The sequence below is a fragment of the Symphodus melops genome (assembly GCF_947650265.1).
Source record: "Symphodus melops genome assembly, chromosome: 2".
In the NCBI taxonomy this organism is placed as follows: Eukaryota; Metazoa; Chordata; class Actinopteri; order Labriformes; family Labridae; genus Symphodus; species Symphodus melops.
In genome coordinates, this window is record NC_136692.1 from 19,925,456 (window position 1) to 19,945,050 (window position 19,595).

General features: G+C 39.7%; 3 protein-coding genes across 3 annotated transcripts; all 3 read right to left on the reverse strand.

Annotated features, from left to right (window-relative positions):
* Positions 1–506: 506 nt before the first annotated feature.
* LOC306820320 (uncharacterized protein) lies at positions 507–2,716 on the reverse strand. Its single transcript, XM_079338140.1, has 2 exons — positions 1,676–2,716; positions 507–1,238 (listed from the first exon to the last, which is right to left on the reverse strand). Exons 1-2 carry the CDS (start codon positions 2,568–2,570, stop codon positions 1,201–1,203), a joined length of 933 nt encoding a protein of 310 aa, XP_079194266.1. The 5' UTR covers positions 2,571–2,716; the 3' UTR covers positions 507–1,200.
* Positions 2,717–4,658: 1,942 nt separating this feature from the next.
* LOC306819876 (uncharacterized protein) lies at positions 4,659–11,995 on the reverse strand. The gene is made up of 4 exons (XM_079337487.1): positions 11,828–11,995; positions 8,364–8,461; positions 7,892–7,964; positions 4,659–6,128 (listed from the first exon to the last, which is right to left on the reverse strand). The coding sequence occupies exons 1-4, from the start codon at positions 11,898–11,900 to the stop codon at positions 5,653–5,655; spliced, it is 720 nt and encodes a 239-aa protein (XP_079193613.1). The 5' UTR covers positions 11,901–11,995; the 3' UTR covers positions 4,659–5,652.
* A 4,122-nt stretch (positions 11,996–16,117) lies between these two features.
* On the reverse strand, positions 16,118–19,470 carry LOC306819776 (ras-related protein Rab-33B-like). The gene is made up of 3 exons (XM_079337327.1): positions 18,910–19,470; positions 16,827–17,005; positions 16,118–16,731 (listed from the first exon to the last, which is right to left on the reverse strand). The coding sequence occupies exons 1-3, from the start codon at positions 19,126–19,128 to the stop codon at positions 16,404–16,406; spliced, it is 726 nt and encodes a 241-aa protein (XP_079193453.1). The 5' UTR covers positions 19,129–19,470; the 3' UTR covers positions 16,118–16,403.
* Positions 19,471–19,595: the final 125 nt, after the last annotated feature.

Consider the following 19,595-nt stretch of genomic DNA (forward strand, 5'->3'; position numbering starts at 1 on the left):
GAAGAAAACATAACATAACATGTAATTAAAATTTTCCTCTTCCAAAAACAGCAATTTAATATCCGTTAGATGAGACAAACATGACAGTAAATTGTCTCCACCAAGTGGTCAATGAAATGACATTCAAGAGCTGCCTCATCGATTTATGATTATATTCCAAACAACTGCATGCACGGACAAACTTGGTTATTTGTTAACTTTATTTAAACGCACACATGATGAAACAGACATAGTTATACGCTACATACAACTGAAACATATTACCTGTCAAATATATATCGATAATATAGTTTGTTAATATATAATAATGGCCTACATAAAGGGAAAAATATCAAAATAAAATCGTCCACGTGTCACAGAATCTCCTTCCAGAAGATTATCTTTAAAACCGACGTCCTAGACGACAGATGGGGAAGTTTATTTTTGTTGCTGTTTTAGTGCCATGAAAACAAAAGTAGCTCTGGAGTTCTTCAAAGAATGACGCTAAAATTCCCTCTCAGACAAAGAACAAATGTATAAAGTACAAAACGTGTAAATCCATGTATATTTGTTATAAACATAGAACTATATGTTGTTATACCTGGTACAACGATTTTGAGAGTTTATCTCCTGATATTGTAATATTTCTTCTAAATGCATCACTTTGAAATTTGCCACATAATAATAGAATCATTTTAAAACACTTACAAGCCTACAGATAGTTATGCCTGCACATGATTGTGTACTATGACAAACTTGGTTAACATAAATGTTACTGTATTGAAACTATGTTAAATTGCATTGTACCTATTAAATAAATGCATTTAAATGCAATACTTTGTGCCATTATGTCAGTTGATGGGTTCGGAAATTACATTTCAAATTACAAGTTTAAAGAAAACATATACAAGTTCTACAACTCTCAAAAATATTTCAACATTACTGCCATGAAAAGAAGTCCATCACAACATTACAATAACAAACACTTCTCCACTGCCTGCAGCGTCAGAAACTGATGGTTCATTCTGGTCATGAAAAGCTTTGCTATAGCGGCACCTAGTGGACAAAATACATGATGGGATTACGTTTATCAGGAAATGGAAGTTATACTTAGAAAATTACACTTTAGAAAGAGAAATATGTTGCCAGTTGTCCCCATGTTTTCATTGGTCATCCTGGTTTGGTCGACTGGTTGAGTGTCGTGGAAGGCACACTGTCATATCATGACTGGGCTGTCACCACCACCATAGTCTCTGTGGCTGCAAAAAATCAAGCACAACACTAGTTAGAATGCTAGAGATAAATTAACGTTATAAATGTATATTTACATCATTTATGACAAGGTCTACACATTGCAATTACAATTAGGTCTGTGTGCTGTGAATAAAGTGTAGAATAAAGTCCAAGACCAAACATGTCATCTATCGCTGCCAGTATAAGAAAATATAAAAAAAAGAGCATAAACAAAAAGGTTGTTGATTTTTCATAAAAAGTCAGAATAAAAATCCCCCCTCTGGCACACCCTCTCGTAGTGAGCTCTAATGAGATCCATATTTGAAATAAACTGAGGCATAAACCTTCATTTATTTTACTGCTATTTAAAAACAACAAAACACCAACTGTAGATAGATTTAGAAAAGTAGATTAAGCTTCAGTTGGTATGGATTATTTTATTTTTCATACAGTTTATTCTTACTTTGTCCTTCCACCAGCGACTCTGTCACATTTGTCTCATCCAGCATATCATCACAACCCTCAATTGCTGGCAGCCCTCCATACACTACAGGTGGCGCCACCTCTTCAGATAAAGATGGAGCAGAGTGGCAGGAGTGGCAGTGCTCGGCTTCATGTACAGAAGCCTCTGCTGCACTTTCTGGTTCAGAAGCTGAAATGGCCTCCAGGTAGGAGCCAGAGGAGGCTGCTGCAAGCTGAATCATCTTCACAACTGGTACAACTTCACTCTCATGACTCGTCTCCACAACTTCAACGGCCTCCTCAGATGGAGCTTCAGCTGGTGTCTCCTCCAATAAACTGGTAACAGTTGCTGTTTCATCCACTGGAGCTGTTTCAGCATGAATTGCTGCCTCCTCAGCTGTTGGAGCTTCCTCTGCAGGGGCAGAATCTTCCGGTGAGGTGTCTGTAAAGGAGACTGTTTCCTCTGGAGCAGCTTCAGGGACCAGAGCCTGATCTTCAGCCTCAACATTATCCTGCTCTTCCAATGTTGGTGCTGGGATTGTAAGTTCCTCAAGGAGACATGCATCTGCCTCCTTCCCCTCCGCTGCATCTGCGACAGGTGTGGCTGTCTCCTCCTTGATCTGTTCTTCAGCAGCTGGAGTTTCTGCATCAGCTGCAGGCTCCGGCTCCTCCTCGTTCACAACAGCAGCTGCCTCCTCAGTGGCCTCTTCAGCCTCCACCTTTGTGGTAGCATCTTGGGCCTCCGGTTGTGTCGTCGCCAATGCGGGGTCAAGATCTTTATCATCTTCCTCTATTATCTGAAACGCTTCCCCCAGACTGGTATCAACAACAGAAGCTGCTGCAATCTCAGCTGTCGAGCAGGCCAAGGTCTGCACCGCTGTGAGCTGCTCTGGCATAAACTCTAGAATAGAGAGGGTAAGATCTTGTCACACAGTTGAAGTAACATTTGGTTATATGAAGGTCGTATTATCTGAACCTTAGAAGTGTTACTGTACATTTTTCCATGCATCATACTGTAAAGGTGATGGACACTAATGTCCTCCTACAAATCAGATGCCTTGCCTTTTGTTTAAGTTGATTTTAACAGAAAATGTTATTAAAATATCAATGATACATAAATATAAACCTCTATTATGTAATCAAACACAATAGCCTTTCTTTGTTCCAGGTCATTAGATGTGAGGATTTGCAGCTCATCTGCTTGAAGTCAATGGAAGTCTGGGGTTTTGTTCCAATGAGTCAAAGGAGACAGCATCAACATGGACCCTGATCCCTTTTCATTTATATTACTAAAAAAAAATGTGACCACCTTTCATGACCCAAACAAACAATTATGATTTAAACATCACTATTAATGGACGTAATTATTATAAAATGGTCATTTAGTTATTTGTTGGATTTAATTTTCTCTTACAATCTGTGTTTTACAGTCTTACGGAGAACATGGCACATAAAAGGAACTCACTGGTTGGTGAATACATTGTTTTATTTATACACTTACCTGGAGAGGTTGTCTATCATTGGATGTTCTACATTCACCACAGGTTCAGTAAAGGCTCTACAGGAGTCTACCTGCCAAGGTCATGCTTCAGCTGCTGAAATTGGTTTGACGTCAATCAGTGAAAGTACAGAGTCCTGTTTTTTAGAGATAAAAAAAACAAACAAAATCTCCACACATCTTTAAAGGATTCATCCACATGGCACGCTGTTGTTGAACATCCTCGGATTACCAGTAACAATGTCTTATTAACCTGTCTGCCACCTGATCCAGGTGAGCAACAACAACATCCTAAAACAAGCATTGTAATCTTGGATTAGTCTTGATCTGTCTGATCAACTGCTCTTTTAACAATTAAGACTACAAATCAAAGGCCATGTCTAATCTGTGGTTTAACAACTACATTCGCCTAAGTCTTCCAAAGGACAGACAGTTAAGCCTCATGCATCTGCTTGAGTTCTTGCAGAATTAAAACAAGTTTATTTTCTTCGACTTGTTCAGCAGGACCAGCCACTACCATTTGACGGTTTCTTAAGAGCGGTGCCTGAGGGGCTTTCTCCCCTCTAATACAACATGACAATATTTGCTGACGCATTGCAGACTACACTATATGCAAACTATCAAACAAGCACCTATATGAAGGGCCTCCCCCCTTAAAGTTAATTAGAATCATTGGTTGTGAAGACCATACATTGAACAGAGAGGAGCACCACATTAAATTGCTGAACAGTTTACCGTCTTAAACTGTCCCTTTAGTACCAATACAGAAAATATGAACAGTCATCCCCTCAAAAGCAGACTAACCTGATGTACTGTTAAACGAGAGCACCAATGTCTTTACATTAATACGCTCTCCCTTGAAGCCCCTTTGCAAGGCTTCTTGGAGTGAGCTTCCACAACCTTTACCTTCAAAGCTGAATAAACTGATCATAAACCAGTGACTTGGCTGTGCAGTGGGCTGGGCATGTTTTGATGTCCTTCCAAAAGCATTGACTTATGGACACAAATACTTCTTACATTAAGCTCATGGCGGCTGACAACGTTTGTGTTGTAACTGGAAAAAACAAAAAAAACTTGCTGAAGTTCAGAGGAATTTCTAACTTGTGTCAGATTCGTTTCACAGATGTTGACATTCATGGGTTTAATAAGATCTAATACTTCACTTTTTAAATCAAATCCATTTGAAAAAGTGATCAATATTAAATTGATTACTTTACAGAATCATAAGTTTATAACAAAATGTACCACCATCTTGAAGGATACATTTTTAAGCAGACAAAAACAATTGTGCTTGTAGAATTTTGATTTAAGGCCTTGTGACAGACTTGTAAAGCATGAACGTGGCGCAAGGACTCAGGAGGGGAAACATTTCTACAGGTGGGAGTCGTTTCTACAATACCGTTTCTATTCTTTCCGTGGATCACATTAACTTTAGCTAAAGTCAGCTCACAATGTTGCAGTGTAAAAGAGAAAAACAGAAGTCATCTTAATATCGATCCAGTGATATTTATTCTTTGAAATTTGAACTGTATTAATTATATTGACAACAGAAACCGAAGACAGTTCTCTGAAAGTCTTACATGTATAGAGGAAAGAGCAATCAGAAGTGAGTTTAACACAAAAAAAAACACCTTGAAGTAAGCTGGGGTGCAGACTGCTGTGTAAGTGGAGAAGTGAAAAATCACTGAAATATATGCATCTGAGGGTGTGAGGAATAAAAGAAAAAAGTAGACTGGCTCCGAGAGGAGATGTGCAAAATATGATGTTATTAGAGTCAAGGAAACTAGACAAGATCTGCAGCCAGGAAAAGATTTTGGTCAAACTTTACACAGACAATTAAAACTGAATGAAGCACAATTACATGATGTTTCATCTCTCCAATTTTTGCATAACAAACCTAACCTAAAATGGAAAGATTCATGTGGTATAAACTAAACGTGAATAAATTTTGAGCAGAATGTTAACAGACGAGACTGAACATTGTCAACAATCAAATTGGCTGCATTCACTCCTCCCAGTGACATTTTTACATAAGGGAGGAAATGTATTGCTGGCCTGTTTTAAGGGCACTTTATTTTAAAGAGAATATTACTCATCAACTTGGTTCTATCCCTTTATCACCTAGTTCAACACTCTCACTTCTATTAACTGTACAACAGCCAAACCATTATTTAGATTTGCTCTGGCTGTAAAATCCCTAAAGAAACTTGAGTGTTCTGAACTGAATCTACACAGGCAGCCTAATGCCAAATGTTCTGGTTTGGGACTGAAAGTTTGGGTCCGGGAGGGAAGGCCCCAGAAAATTAGACTGATGAACCCCCTGTACTCATTAACCAACTAGAACTGGAAGCCAAGAGCGTTTTCCACTATAAAAAAAAAGGAGGGTTCATGAGTCCTTTCTCTGGGGCTTAGGGAGACTGGACAAAGCACAGCTAACCCCCAGCTCTCCTGTCTGGGAAAACTAGCTAGCTATGACAGCTTTATGCAGCCACCTCTGCAGCAGGGGCAGCCTCAGCCTCAGCGGCTGGAGAGCCAGTCTCTGCCTCAGCAGGGGCTTCATCTACTGGTGCCGTACCAGTACTCTCAGCCGCAGGGACCTCTGCTGGCATCTCCTCTGGGGCAACTTCAGGGGCAGCTTCCACTACTTCAGGTGCAGCAGCAGCAGCTTCTACAGCGACTGCAGCTACTTCTTCAGCAACTGCAGTAACTTCTTCTGTGACTGCTGGCTCAGCTGCAGCCTCAGCCACCTCCTCAGCAGCCACTGCAGGTGCTTCTTCCACCACTGCTTCAACAACCAGTTCAGCAGCAGTCTCTGCTACGGGTTCTGCAGGGGCAGGTGGCGACTCCGCAACAACTTCAGCGGCTGGTGGTGCCTCCTCCACTGAGGCAGGTTCAGCTGCTGGAGCCGTCACTTCTGGTGCTGCTACTTCTGCTGCAGGAGCAGCTTCCTCTGGAGCTGCAGATAGAAAGTTGAAAACTAAAATTAAAGAATGCAATCTTCAAATCAATGTTTCAAGCATGAAGAACACCATTTGGATAACTTGTGGCTTTAATTTGAAAAAAGGACCACTTTTTAAAAAAAATAAGAATATATACAGTAGCGCGGGTCTGGGTGACCAACAGGTGACACTTTAGAAAAGGCCAAATGGTAAAGCAGCATAATATTAGCAAAGCAAAGGATAATCCTTACATGTCAGCTTCAGGACATAAATAACCGTTGACCTCACAGAAGCTGTGGGTCTCACTCACCAAGGAATTGTTTTAATCCTTAGAGATTATACATCAGGGACACCGACAAGTTAATTAGTCTTCAACTGATTTTTGATCAGACGCCTAAAATAAAACATCTGAATTTACACAAATTGATAATCACTATTGATGTCCATGTTTATTGGCTCAAGCCAGAAATCAAAACTAAAATTTAGCTTTACAGATTATCTCAGCTTTCAATGCACCATTACGCTGTAAAAATCAAGATGCCATATGAGCTTCTCTAAACCTTTTCAAGGTCATGAAAATCTTGGCGTTACTGTGATTAATTTGTCATCCACCATCAGGTCTAAACTCCACCAGGAAAGCCTTTAGAGCCAATAAACAATTTTAAGATAAGAGTGAACATGGTCAACATTTTATTATTCTTTTCATCAGTATTGGTAGTCTCATTGCGGCGAGCATGTTAGTTTGTTGACATTAGCACATTACCACAACAGCTTTGCATCGACACAGATGGCTAATTATGTATTCTAGAAGGAACTTTGATCGACAGTTAATTTTTTTTACACCTAACTTTAGATACCCAATTGTGGAACTTTTTTGAAATGGAGAACATCTTACATTTGCATATAGTCTGTTTGACAAAATTACATTTTCACAATTCTTCGTTGTGTGATCAACTATAATTTTTATGATCCCAACAAATTAAACCGTGCAAGAGGGCTTTATAAGTGCAATCAAAAGGAAACTAAATTGTAGTTAAGTTTTTGTGCACGATCTTTGACTGCAATCACTTCCACAAAGCCGATCATAATTTGTGGCGGCGTCTCTCCAGTACTTCATGGGTTGAGCTTAAAACATCCAGACTGCATGTATACAACCCAAGTGATGGCAGCCCCTGCTTATCCCTTTTACTAACTAGTTAGATACTCTGGGCGCAGGGCCATGATCGCTCCAGGCTCAAACTGGCTGAATAGACAAATAATTTGCAAACAGAAATCAAAACTGACAGGCGAGATAAAGCCATTGAGAGAGATCAGTCTACCATGTTGGATGTTTGGGTGGTGAAGCCACAACTCACAGAAGCAAGAAAAAAGGTTCCACTTTCAGTTTACCAGACCATTTTGATTCTTGTACTGACTATTTGAAGAATTAACATTAATGTCATGCAGTTTGGCTTAAAACAAAGAAAACACGACAATTTACATCTTTGCCATCTTGATTTTAAGCCATAACATAAGGCTTTAGGGATGACATTGACTTTAACTTTTGAGATCTTTTCTTTGTAATTAAAACATTTGGTCACATTTCTGACCATTTCTCAGATTTGGGGGGGGGGGGGGCACACACACATCTGTTCTTATTAACAGGTTTAAGATTCCCAACATACTAAAGCAAGACAGTGAATAAAGTGAAGAGACTACCACAATCACAGAGCATATCACACATTCAAAGAAAGAGGTAGGTTTCTTTGTTTAGCACAGCCAAGTGAAGTTTGTGACTGACCCTTTGCTGCAGAGCCCATGCTGGCCAGTCTTTCCTCATAGCGCTCACTATCACCGTTGACTGTCTTGTAGGCCTGAGGAAAGAAAGCAGATATGCACTTATTGTACGGCAGCACACAAACGTAACCGTATGAATTGATAAGAATTACAAAATCCAACCTTGTGCTAAGATCAAACTATAAAGCTGCCAAGAGCCTCACAGTACACATGAATAAGTCTGGCTGGACAATAGCTGCGTGTAGAACACACAAAGAACCTCCTGTTTCTCCTCAGTGTCCGAGTTCTGCTGATGTCTGACAGACAGGCACGAGTCACATTAACTGGTTCCAAGTTTACACTAGCGTGCCAAGACACCGCAAATGTGAAATCACAAGCATCCACTGCTGTTCTTTGTGGTTCGGACGTGGAGGTCAGGCCTTGCACCGTTGTTTTGACATTAACCTGGAGTCGTGAACTCTCATACAAGTACTCACATAGACGACTGCAGCAGTGAGGCCTCCTCCACACAGAACAACGTACGCCATGTTAGTGGAGCCACCGGGAATCCCAAAGGCCATGTGTCGCACTGGAACTGTACAGAGACACAAAAAAAGCAAACATTACATTTGAAGCATGGAAAGGTCATATTGTTTGGAGTTAATTAAATCAAGGCTGCTTTTAGGTGCAGGCACTTGTGACATAATGATGCTGTGTTCACAATCATGCCTAATACATTGGAAACTATAAATGAGTGAAACAATTTTATGCAATGTGCCTTAACTATGTTTGACACTTTTTCATCACAAAATTGACTTGGTCAGCCATGTTTCTACATAATTTTACGTTAACACATTCTGAAGGATACTAGTCGCCCCATCCCTTCAATGCAGGGCAAGCTTAAAAAATAAATAAGTGAAAGGCAGGGCAAAAGGGCAGCACATTTAAGAATTAAAAGGTTGTTTCAGGAACCACTTGGCGGATTGTGCATTCTGATAGCGTTAATGTGTCATCATCCCTTAATCCAGTTACACAAGACAGCTCTGGTCATTTGTAGCAGAGGAGATGGAAAGATTTAGCAGCAGCCAAACAAAATACCAAACTGTCCTTAAATTAAACCCCCAGAACACACAAACAAACAGTGAAGCACTTCCTGCTCGACGGACTTGAGCTCCAAAACAACACGCAACTAGGCTTGAATTTCCAGGAACTAGTCCTTCAACACGTTCGTCAGTAATCATCGAGGGTCCGTCAAATGAGTTTGGCAGGTTAAAAACTCTGCACAAACAGACTTGCTGGTGTTTAAAGGATTGCCAGTGGTGCATGCAGAGGAGGCCATAAATAAAACCACCCTGCAAACACTGCCTCAGCCTAATCTCTTTCCACCAAGACCTCACACACACACACACAAGGAGTGTGCGCATGCACAGGTTTACAGTACATATGATATCTTTAGCATGATTTACACAATCAGTGCGCGCAAATGCACGTAGTTTACCCAGCAAGCCGAGTGGGACATCTGAAGCAGCAAGAGAACACAATGTACAGCACACACCCCCTTTTGTCCTTACCATGTTACATGTATGTTTATGATCATAACTCCCCTGTGACTTTTACTCTGGGTGCTTGTATCTATATGAAGACACGACAGAGTGTCACCTGTTCAGTTCAGCAGGACATTGGGATCAGTTTCTATCAATAAATGTTGCAGCGCTGACCACCAGAGCGCATGCTTATATATATATATATATATATATATATATATATATATATATGCTGCTTTTTCATTGGTGCCAAAATCCTGATCTCCCTCACTGCCCTGCCCAAATTTCAAAGAGCAATTATTTTAGGTACATTTTATTAGACAGCACAAACCTCACAGTCCAAACATCTAGCAGCGTTATAAGTCCCTGAAAACTTTTTGCATTACGCGTCAACATGCAAAGGGACTGATGACCTATTCATCTGAACCTGCAGCTTCCTGTCACTTCTCGAAGCTGTGTGGAGACATTTACAGAGGTCACAAAACAGGCGGCTTAAACATGACCCTTGGCGGACATTTTGTTTAGATTCTACTTTCTGGGGAGGATAACCAGTCAAGACTTGCTAACCACTAACCTACTTAGCCTTACTTTTTAGTAAACGTTTCTTCATGTTAAGATACCTTTGTTCAGTAAGGTCAAATTCCTATTGACTTGACTTTCATTTAGGGAAAGAATTTTGGAAACTATTATCAAATATGTAAGGTCAGATACATTTTTATGCAGACTCAAGCTGATAGTTTAGCATAATGGCAATCTAGCGAACTTTCTTACCGAACGCAAACTAAACTAGCAGCATCCTTAATTGTTCTGATTTGAGCCATAGAAAAATGACACATCGTTTTAAATTATTGCTTCAGACAAGCAGAGAAACTTAAGCAGCGACTTGACAGCCAGGCATGTTAACCCTGTAAAATCACAATATCATTTTCAGACTGACTTTTGTACTGGGCAAACTAAGATTTTAAAATGGGTTACATTGCAAGTATAAGGTTTAATAGATGCTGTCACCATCTGATCTGTATATAGAAATTAGACCTTTCTAACCTGGCTGTTGGCTCAGGCCACATTAACTTATGTACCACAAAGATGCAGGTGATTAGTGAAGTCACATTGAAGAAACCAAAACTGCTCTTGCTATGTTGCGGATGCTGAGTGCATGCAGTAGTAAATCCTCCCTTCTCTAATACCCATGACACAGCAGCGCTTCGTAGGACAAGTCCAAGTACAGGTTATTTATACGAGTAATCAGTTAATCCCTGCAGTGAGGTACAAGCCTGTAAAAAAATGGGCACGCATGTCAGGCAACAGCATGTAAAATGGCTGCTATGATCGCAGAGACAAGTGTGGAAATATATGTTGGGTGAAGGTGGTCTTTTGGTGCTGCCTGTCAGAGCCATGTGCTCACTGAGATAGGAGGAGCAGGGGGTCAGAATGTATGCAGACCTGCAGGACAACCAGGAAAGAACTAGCGAGGCCCTGACAAATACTGCCACATTTTCTAAGTCTACTTAAAGAACCATTGTCTTTCAGAAAGACCGTCTCTACTTTTATTCAGAGCATTACTAGGAGTTTCTTTTTTCCCCCCCTTTCCAAACAGGAAATTAAAGCAGCATTTCACCCCTGGACTGAATTCCGCAAGTTTAGACAGCAAATGATCTAGAAAAGAAAAGTCATCCTAAAAACACAGGTGAGCCTCAAACCCCCTCTAACCTGCAAACCCCGCGGGGGGAGGCGGTGACGTTACCACAAGTTAAAGTTATTCGTTGTAGGCAAAGCCACACATTTAAACAATACTTCAGAAAGTTTAAAACTCCTGCAGACCGAGGTTACTCGCCATGTGGTGAACCTCGAATTAACCGGTCCTGGGACAACGTGTATCCACCGCAAAGAACCGCTCTGAAATGTGCATTTACTTGCAAAATATTTTAAACTTGAACGTGAACATTTAAAACCAAATGCAATTCATGCAGTTTAGTTAAAAAAAACAAAAACAAAGAATGATACGAGTTTGTGTAGTGTGTGTGATGCGCTCTTTCATAACCTCTCTGCAAGAACTGCGTGTTCCCAAAGCAGGACACGCCTCCTCCTCACTGATTGTCTGCACAATGGAAAGCACTCAAATGCATCGTTCTTCGGACATTTAACATATTTTCAACTAAACGATAGGTTATACTTTTGAATTAAACCTGCCTTGCAGAAACTTCATTTTGATTAACTGATTTGGACAGGTTACACTTTAAGCCGTTTAATAGTCCGCTAGTCATTAAAAGACACTGAAATTAAACCATTAATTTGAAGTGAGCAAATGTAATGCGAGACAGAGAAGAACAATTCTCAACTCTACTTTAATTACCACTTTAATTTAAAAAAAACAAACCGTGCAAAACTGTTAAAGTTACAATAACAACTGGACTCACCGGTTCTGGATGTTGGCTCGAAAGCCCGACGTGCCAGCGGCCCGACCCTCTGCAATGCCCGTCTGCAGAACATGTTTTCTCAGTTATTGGCAGCAGGTAAATGAGTGCCTGTTCGCGTTTTCCAGCAAGTTTTAAAGATGATTAAGGAGGAGCGCTGAGCAGCTGTCCAATACTGATTGCAAAGTGTATACTCCCACCCCTTTCCAAAGGCGAGTACTGCTCTGTCCTACCCCCTAGAGGCTGGAATAGTGTAAGTGCATGGTCTCTGATAGTTTTACTGCGAGTTTCTCTTATAGTTTAGTGACATAAAACTGAATGTTCTGTACTGTTTGAGGTGTTCGTGTACATAGGCAGCATTTCTGAAGTAGTTCTACAGTATGTGGCATGTGGTAGGTGATTATCCATCTGACATTGTAATGTGTAGAAATAACCCCTAAAATAATTTGTAATCATGCTGCCTTCCCTGTGAGTGCAGGATCAGACATCCCTCAGGCTGCTTTTCAGGAGGATTACAGTCCAATCTGTTTGCATGAAAAGAGACAGTGAACTGTGGTTGCATAACACAACACTGCCCCAGAGCGAGTGTGCGCCTGCAAAATGCAAGAGCCAAATAGAGAAACAGTGAGTAATGTATTTGTGCTTTTATATTTAAACGTCATGCGTGACTTTAATAACGTTGTATTGATGATCACAGTTAATTTAGAATACATAAACAATGCAGATTCTCTGTCGCCCTCTAGTGATTTTAACATGCATGTGCAAGCAACGGCTTATGTCCCGATGCTGTTACTGCATTTGTTTGGGTGTATTCACTCTTGATTAATTTTAAAGTAAGTTTTTTTTAGTTTTTTTTAAATATAATGCTTAATTGTTTCCAGAAGTGGAATTGTTATACCGTTTACACCCCATTTCGTCTATATTTTAAATAGCATAAATGTGATTTTAAAAAAGCAGAATGAACACAATATAATACTACATATAAAAACAATACAAACTAAAAACTGTGATTGTAAAAATCACATAAAAATAGCATTAAAATAACATGAAAATACAAAATACAAAAAAGTCAACATCAATTCATACAAAAGCATAGCATAAGGCAAATTGTGCCCACCTAAAGGCCTGAGTCCAAACTGACAGTAGGCTACATAGAATGTTAAATTAATATTTAAAAAAATGTACAAAGTATAAATCAAATGTATACTTCCTTACAGAGAACACAACTATGACACACTTTTTTTCAAAAGCTGTGATTGATTAATCCCCAAAAATTGGAAAATGTCAATCATAGAATGTAGTCAGATGTTGTATAACAATGAACTCTATGGAATGGAGTAAGTTACCTACCCTGCCTTTAACTTAGCTTAAACATTCCTGGCAAGAAGTCTTTGCCTAGGAGTGATTTAAGAACATTTTCATAGAAACCTTAACAATTAGCATCTGTGTGATAATTTGTAAGACATTTTTTAAAAGCATATAGCCTACAAGATATTTGGAATCACATGACCACTTATGCAGCAGCCTCTTCTTAATCAGTGATTTTATGCACCTGAAGAGGTAACCGGGTGTAGAAACTCAACATACATGTCTGAATTTGTACTGAAAAAAGCCATTGATGGATTGTCCAATTAGGAGTCTATTCTCCATGTAGTGTTTAACACAAATGTTTCCATTTTCTCTTCAGATTGAGAAACTTCCTGACTTCACCTAACAGTGTTACACCTTAGGAGCTCTTTTAAGGGCTAAGACACGTTGAATAACTTTCATCTTTACAAGGGTCTAGTCTGAACTTTGAGGGGAAATTCTTAGAAAATGTCCTGAGGCTAAGCACGTTCTTAGAATTTTGTCACAAGGAGCAACTTTTAGTACTTACATGAGGCTTCGTGAATACAGCTGCAGGAGTGCAACAAGATCAGCTTGTATTGAGCATCACTGTAGGATACTGAGCACCACTATAGCAGTTAATTGTCTTGACATTGTAAAGACATTTCAGCCATGGTGTAAGATTAAACAGTCACTCCGATCACGCAGAGTTACTATTTAAAAGACCACAACTTGATTCTGTTGAGGTGATTTACAATCATGCAGCTCATGTCACATTTAATTTATTGACTTGTACTAGCGATGCCTGATATAAAACTTTCAAACAGCTTTTTTCATGTTATATTCCATTTCTTTAATGCAGTTCTTTATAATTCCAATTTTCGGTTGCAGCATTAGTAAAGCTGCCAGCTTGTCAGCATACTGCGTTCACACCACAGTTTAATAAGAAATAATGATAATTAGAATATAAAGGGTTTTATGTACAGCACAGACCTTTTTGGTTCTAGGATTGAATGCATGTGTATGCAGATATTTTTGTTTTAAATTGAGATTGAGTGAACCTTTTTTAATAGTACCCTTTTGCCTTCTAAAGGATATTTCCTCAATCGTTTAATCCCCAAGTGTGTAACCGAGAAACCAGTGGTGGCACACATTTGTTTTGAATAAGTTCTCTGGTCAATTGATCTTGTGTAAAAAATAATTGCATGTTCCTTTATTTAGGACCTCCCTCAAGTATAATTCTCAGCAATAGAAAAAGTCCTATCTGTAACTGAATGGAAATAGTGATTGGTGTAAAAATACATTTGTAGTGTGTTTCTTTCCACAGTGAGCAAACAAAGGAATTATGTTTCTATAGTCTCTTGATTATTTCTCCTTTCCCCAAATATCCTGAACACAACATAAGTTCATGTTGAAGTTATAAAAAAAGAAAAGAAAACGTAAAAAAAACTGCTTCCTCTCCTCCCCCAGTTATTGCTTCTCCTGATTCTTGGGAAAGACTTCTACCAATTGCCCTCTGAATGTTGCACTAATGTGACACTGGCATTTGCACAAGTTAACCCCCCCCCCCCAGGAGTTTAGACCAGTGCAGGAGAGGTTTGCTCCCATCATGTGATGTCCTCTGAATCAGCGATTGGACACATAATCACGACACATGTGATACACTTCCCGACGCCCACAGTGCTCATGCACAAGACTGATGCATGACTTCTGTGATGTTTGATCCATTTGCACACAATCCTCTGGTGGAAAGCCCTTAACAGCCAGGATTAGATTGTATTAAGATATCCAGTTCCAGTTTAACATCACACTGTTTTTAGGTTATTGTGATTACTCATGAGCAGAACAATATATGATGAGGAAAGATATAGCCTACAGATGTTTAAATCTTATATAGCCATCAAGTGACTTTTAATACAATTACCCTTTACCTTCCTAAAAAACCCTCAACCCCAACAGTTCGACAGTGAGTTGGCAAACACACACACACGCTCCAAAGCCATGTACTCACAACAACAACACTAATGTGCTTATTGAAGAAAAACAAAAGGTTCACAATAAGCAGACCCACACATTATTACGGGGCAGTGGAATGCAGGTGAGGGAAACCTATTCTCCCCAGTTTGACAGTGAGTTGGCAAACTGACTCCAAAAATGTGGCAGGCAGAGCTAAACCTGCAGCATTTGATTACGAGGTTAGAGATTACAGAGTGCAGGTTTTTCAAGAAAACCATTACAAATCAATGTGCAGCATTTCTTACATAACAGCCCAGAGTATTATAAATTTAGGTCACCTCCATTACAGCCTCTGTAGTCTATGTATGTGATATAAAGGCAGGGAGAGTCCGGTCTTTGAACTAAATAAATGGCCATGTATTTTGTCCATGACGGCATTAAGCTGATTCATAAGAACTCAGGTTCTAGCAGTCTGAATTTGGCATCTTATTTAACTTGGTTGTCAATAGAAACGATACTTAAATGTTGTTGTTCTAACCTCAGCTTCCAGGTATTTTATAGGTTTTCATGTATGGTTGTTGTTTTGTTTTTTCACACAGACTACCAATTGCATGATCACCGCCTGGCTAACAGCAGACACTGACACTTTGCATGAAAGCCATTCATTCATTTATTTATTTATACACCCTGGCCTTGTTGCAATATTATTTTTTTTGCAATATTATGTCCTACTGTTGTTCTTCTAATTGCCAGTGTCTTTGATACATAACATCCACATTTATTTTCTTTTTTCAGGATTGTTTTCTGTTTACTTGTCAGTCAGCCATTGCACCACAGTATTTCAAAGGCTCAAATGATCACATACTGATTGTGCAGCACAGTTTTTTTGTTATGGCTAACTGTTCTCCAACAAGTTAGGCACAGGACGGGATTACAGCCACAGCTAGTTCTGTGAACCAAAAAGTGAAAAAAAAAAAACAGAGGTAAATTTGGACCAGAACTTCCACAAAATACACTTTCACAGTCTATTTATTTGTAAGATATGTAAACAATGAAATCAAACATGGACACAATATTTCCAGTAGGACAGCTCATATTTTTTTAAAATGAAGGTCTATATATGAAAGTTCTTTGTGGAGTAAGTAAAACTGCATTTCTAATCTTTGGTCAAAAGTCAACAAGTCAATAATGTCATTCTCGCACACACATCCATACTTACGCAAAGACCTCCCCCCCCACACACACGCACACATTCACAGTAAAAAGTCACATTCTGCCATCTGAAAGTCAAACAGTTTCAGCAGCATGTCCACTGCTCCTTCTCTGCTCTCTTCCTGCTCACGTTGAAGGACCTGTTGAAAGCTGTGGAATTTGCTCCTGAAACTTTCTTCTGCCTCTTTAACTTTGCACCAAGAGCAACAACGATGTCCTCCAGCTTATCCTGCTGATAAGGCAACTCCCCTTCACCTTGTCGAACCGGCCCACATCTGCTTGGTGGGTTTTTGGCAGAAGTCTCAAAAAACAACATGCCGTTAGCCTTGGCAAAACTCATTGCCAAATCCTGGCTCACCTGGCCCTCGGTCCTTCGGGGGTCACGGAGGTCACTCTTATTACCCACCAGGAACCTGCGAAGAAGTCACAACGACAAAAGAGAGAGAATGAGCTGCATGTTGGCGGAACTGGAATAGACTCACACAAACATAGTGCTGGATGTATTTACCTGGGGATGTCCTGTCCGAGGGAGTTTTGCCTGCACTCCTCGACCCAGGCAATCAGGCCGTTAAAGCTGGCAGGGCGGATGACATCATATATGAAGAGCACAGCATGGACGTTGCGATAGTAGTGCTGCACCATGGACTTACGGAAACGCTCCTGTCCTGCTGTGTCCCACAGCTGGAGCTGGAGGTGAGAGAGCGTACATAGCATAAGAAAGAGGAAGTTAATAAGTAGGAAGGCACGGAAAGGAATAGAAAACATGTTACGAAATGCCCACAAACAGGCACATAAATGACCACATGCAGAGCATTGCAATGAGTCACCACAGAAAGGGAACATGTCAAAATAAAAAATAAAAAAAGTTGATCTGATGATAAAAATCAAATCTTGTTGCTTGGCTTTGTCACTATGTCCTCAAATTGTTGTTATGTTATAAAGAACTTGTAAACCCTGTTTTAGAAAAGTTATACATAAATAGTTAACCATTTATGTGGTCGAGAAAAACTGTCAAGAAGCAGCTCTTTCATGGTCATATAGCTGGACACTTAGATATGATTGTATTCATCTTTGCATAGAGTTGTTAAAACAACCTGCCTTAGAAGTTCTGAAAACTTGGAAGTGGCTTTTAATTTGTTTATTTCCACTTTTGGCTTGACAAGGACGCCCTCAGGAATTTAAAGTTTTACCTAAGTGATGGGATACAATGACTGGACTGACATTTAACTTGTCAGGCAAGAGATAATAGAGATGAGAACTGAACTGTCCTAACAGGAATGACTTATGACACATCTTAAAACTTGCCATAATAGACCTGAGAGTTGGTTTCGACTAACACTTAATACTTGATTGACTTGAGACCTGATTCACAACGTAACCCGACTGTCTCCTGACTTGCCCTGAAACATGCTATGATGGACTTGTGACCTGAGTTTCGACAGGAGATGGATATTGTTACATGACTTATTTGGACCTGACTTCATAAACTTTAAATTAACTTGGAAACCTGTAAAGATTTAAAACTAGTCTTTATGGATAGGATCATTTACGACGAGGACACGTCTTGAGACTTAACATTCCTGCCTTGGCTTCTAGAGGTTGTGACTGACTTGTTTAGGTCTTGTGATTTGACCTGGTAGAGATATTAACTCATATATGTATGAGATAATAGGATTCTTCCTGATTGACTTGAGACTTTGATTCCTAACTTTATTTTAAAGAATTGGTTTGGAAGGACGTTTGACTTGATAAAATGAGACTATGGACAAAGTCAAGTCAAACCTTGATTGACCTATGACTTTTCTTGCAACTTGACTTTATTGACTTGTGTTGGGTTGGTAAAATTCAACTTATGAACTTGGGGCAACATCAACAAACATTTGAGGTGCATGATATGTTTCATTGACATTTACAAATGCTGAACAAAGGACACAAAGAAGTGTTCATTTCTTTGTCTCAAACTAAATGTAAAGCTCAGAACCAGCTCCAATTTTAAACAATTACTCACACATTGATAAATTAAAATGGCCACACCTTAACGCAAGGTAGGCCTACCTGAATTCCTCTGTTTTTTTTTCCATCAAGCATGTATTGTTCAGTGACTTACGAGCAGCATTAGCTGTGCATTAGTTCTGCAAACTCATGCAGGTCTGCTGATTGTGTGAAATCCAGAGAATTCACAGTCATTCGTTTTATTGGACAAATAACTCATTCAGCAGAGCTACACCGCAGTGCAGGATTCTTATCAAAGAGCCCCAGGGAATATTTAAGACTATAACAATGCCGATTAAAACATGATCAAGTTATTTTTAACCGCAGACATATCACCTCATTGAATTTTATGATGACTTGTCTCTTACAGGGTTTTTCTTGTGGCGTTAGGCTTTCATGAACAGCTCTGATTTCTGCTGATTCTTACACATTGAAGTTTAGATGAAACTTAAAAGAGCTAACAATATCTTTCAGTTTTAAACAAATATCAGATTGAAGATCACCACGGCGCGTGAAAGTGCCACGTTGAATCGCAACAGAGGTTTGCAAATAGAGCTCAATGTTTTTACTTTAAGTGAGACACTCGTTTGGTCAGTTACCTTAATTTTCTCTCCGTCGACATCCAGGACCTTCTCGCGGAAGTCCACCCCGATGGTAGCCTCCACTCTGCTGGGGAACTCCCCGGCACAGAGTCGGTGTGTGAGGCAGGTCTTCCCCACCCCAGAGTCTCCTATCACCAGCACTTTAAAGGTGCGCGAGCGGTTCAGCAGCGAGGACACGCTGCTCATGGAGTTTGACAATTCAAGAGATGACTCCATTTACAGGTCGCTCACAAGAACAATCCTCTGGGGGAAAAAAGCGCAAATTGCGCTTGGCATTTAAGTTGATCTCAAAGAGAAATAGTAGAGATGTAACACTGCTTGTTCCCAGAAAAAAAAAACTTTTAATGTACACTTTTTCTCACCAAAAATTCTCCACTTGTTGAGCAAGCCGCATGAGAGGAAGTCTTGTGTTTGCCTCTACGTTTCAGTTGGCAGCATGGTGATTATTGAGTTGAGTCTGAGGGTGGAGAGTTGATCATATGACATGCAGGCATCAGCATATGGCTTTGGTTTGATTCGGTTGGATTCCTCTGCAAATATTTTTGGATTGGTTACTTAAGACTCTAAACATTTTTTTGTTTTCTTAAAGATCTCCCAACATGTCACTATATAGGTGATGGATAAAAAAAAATCTAGTACAGATGTTTGGCTGTGCTTATGTTGCACCTTTTTGTCCACAGTAA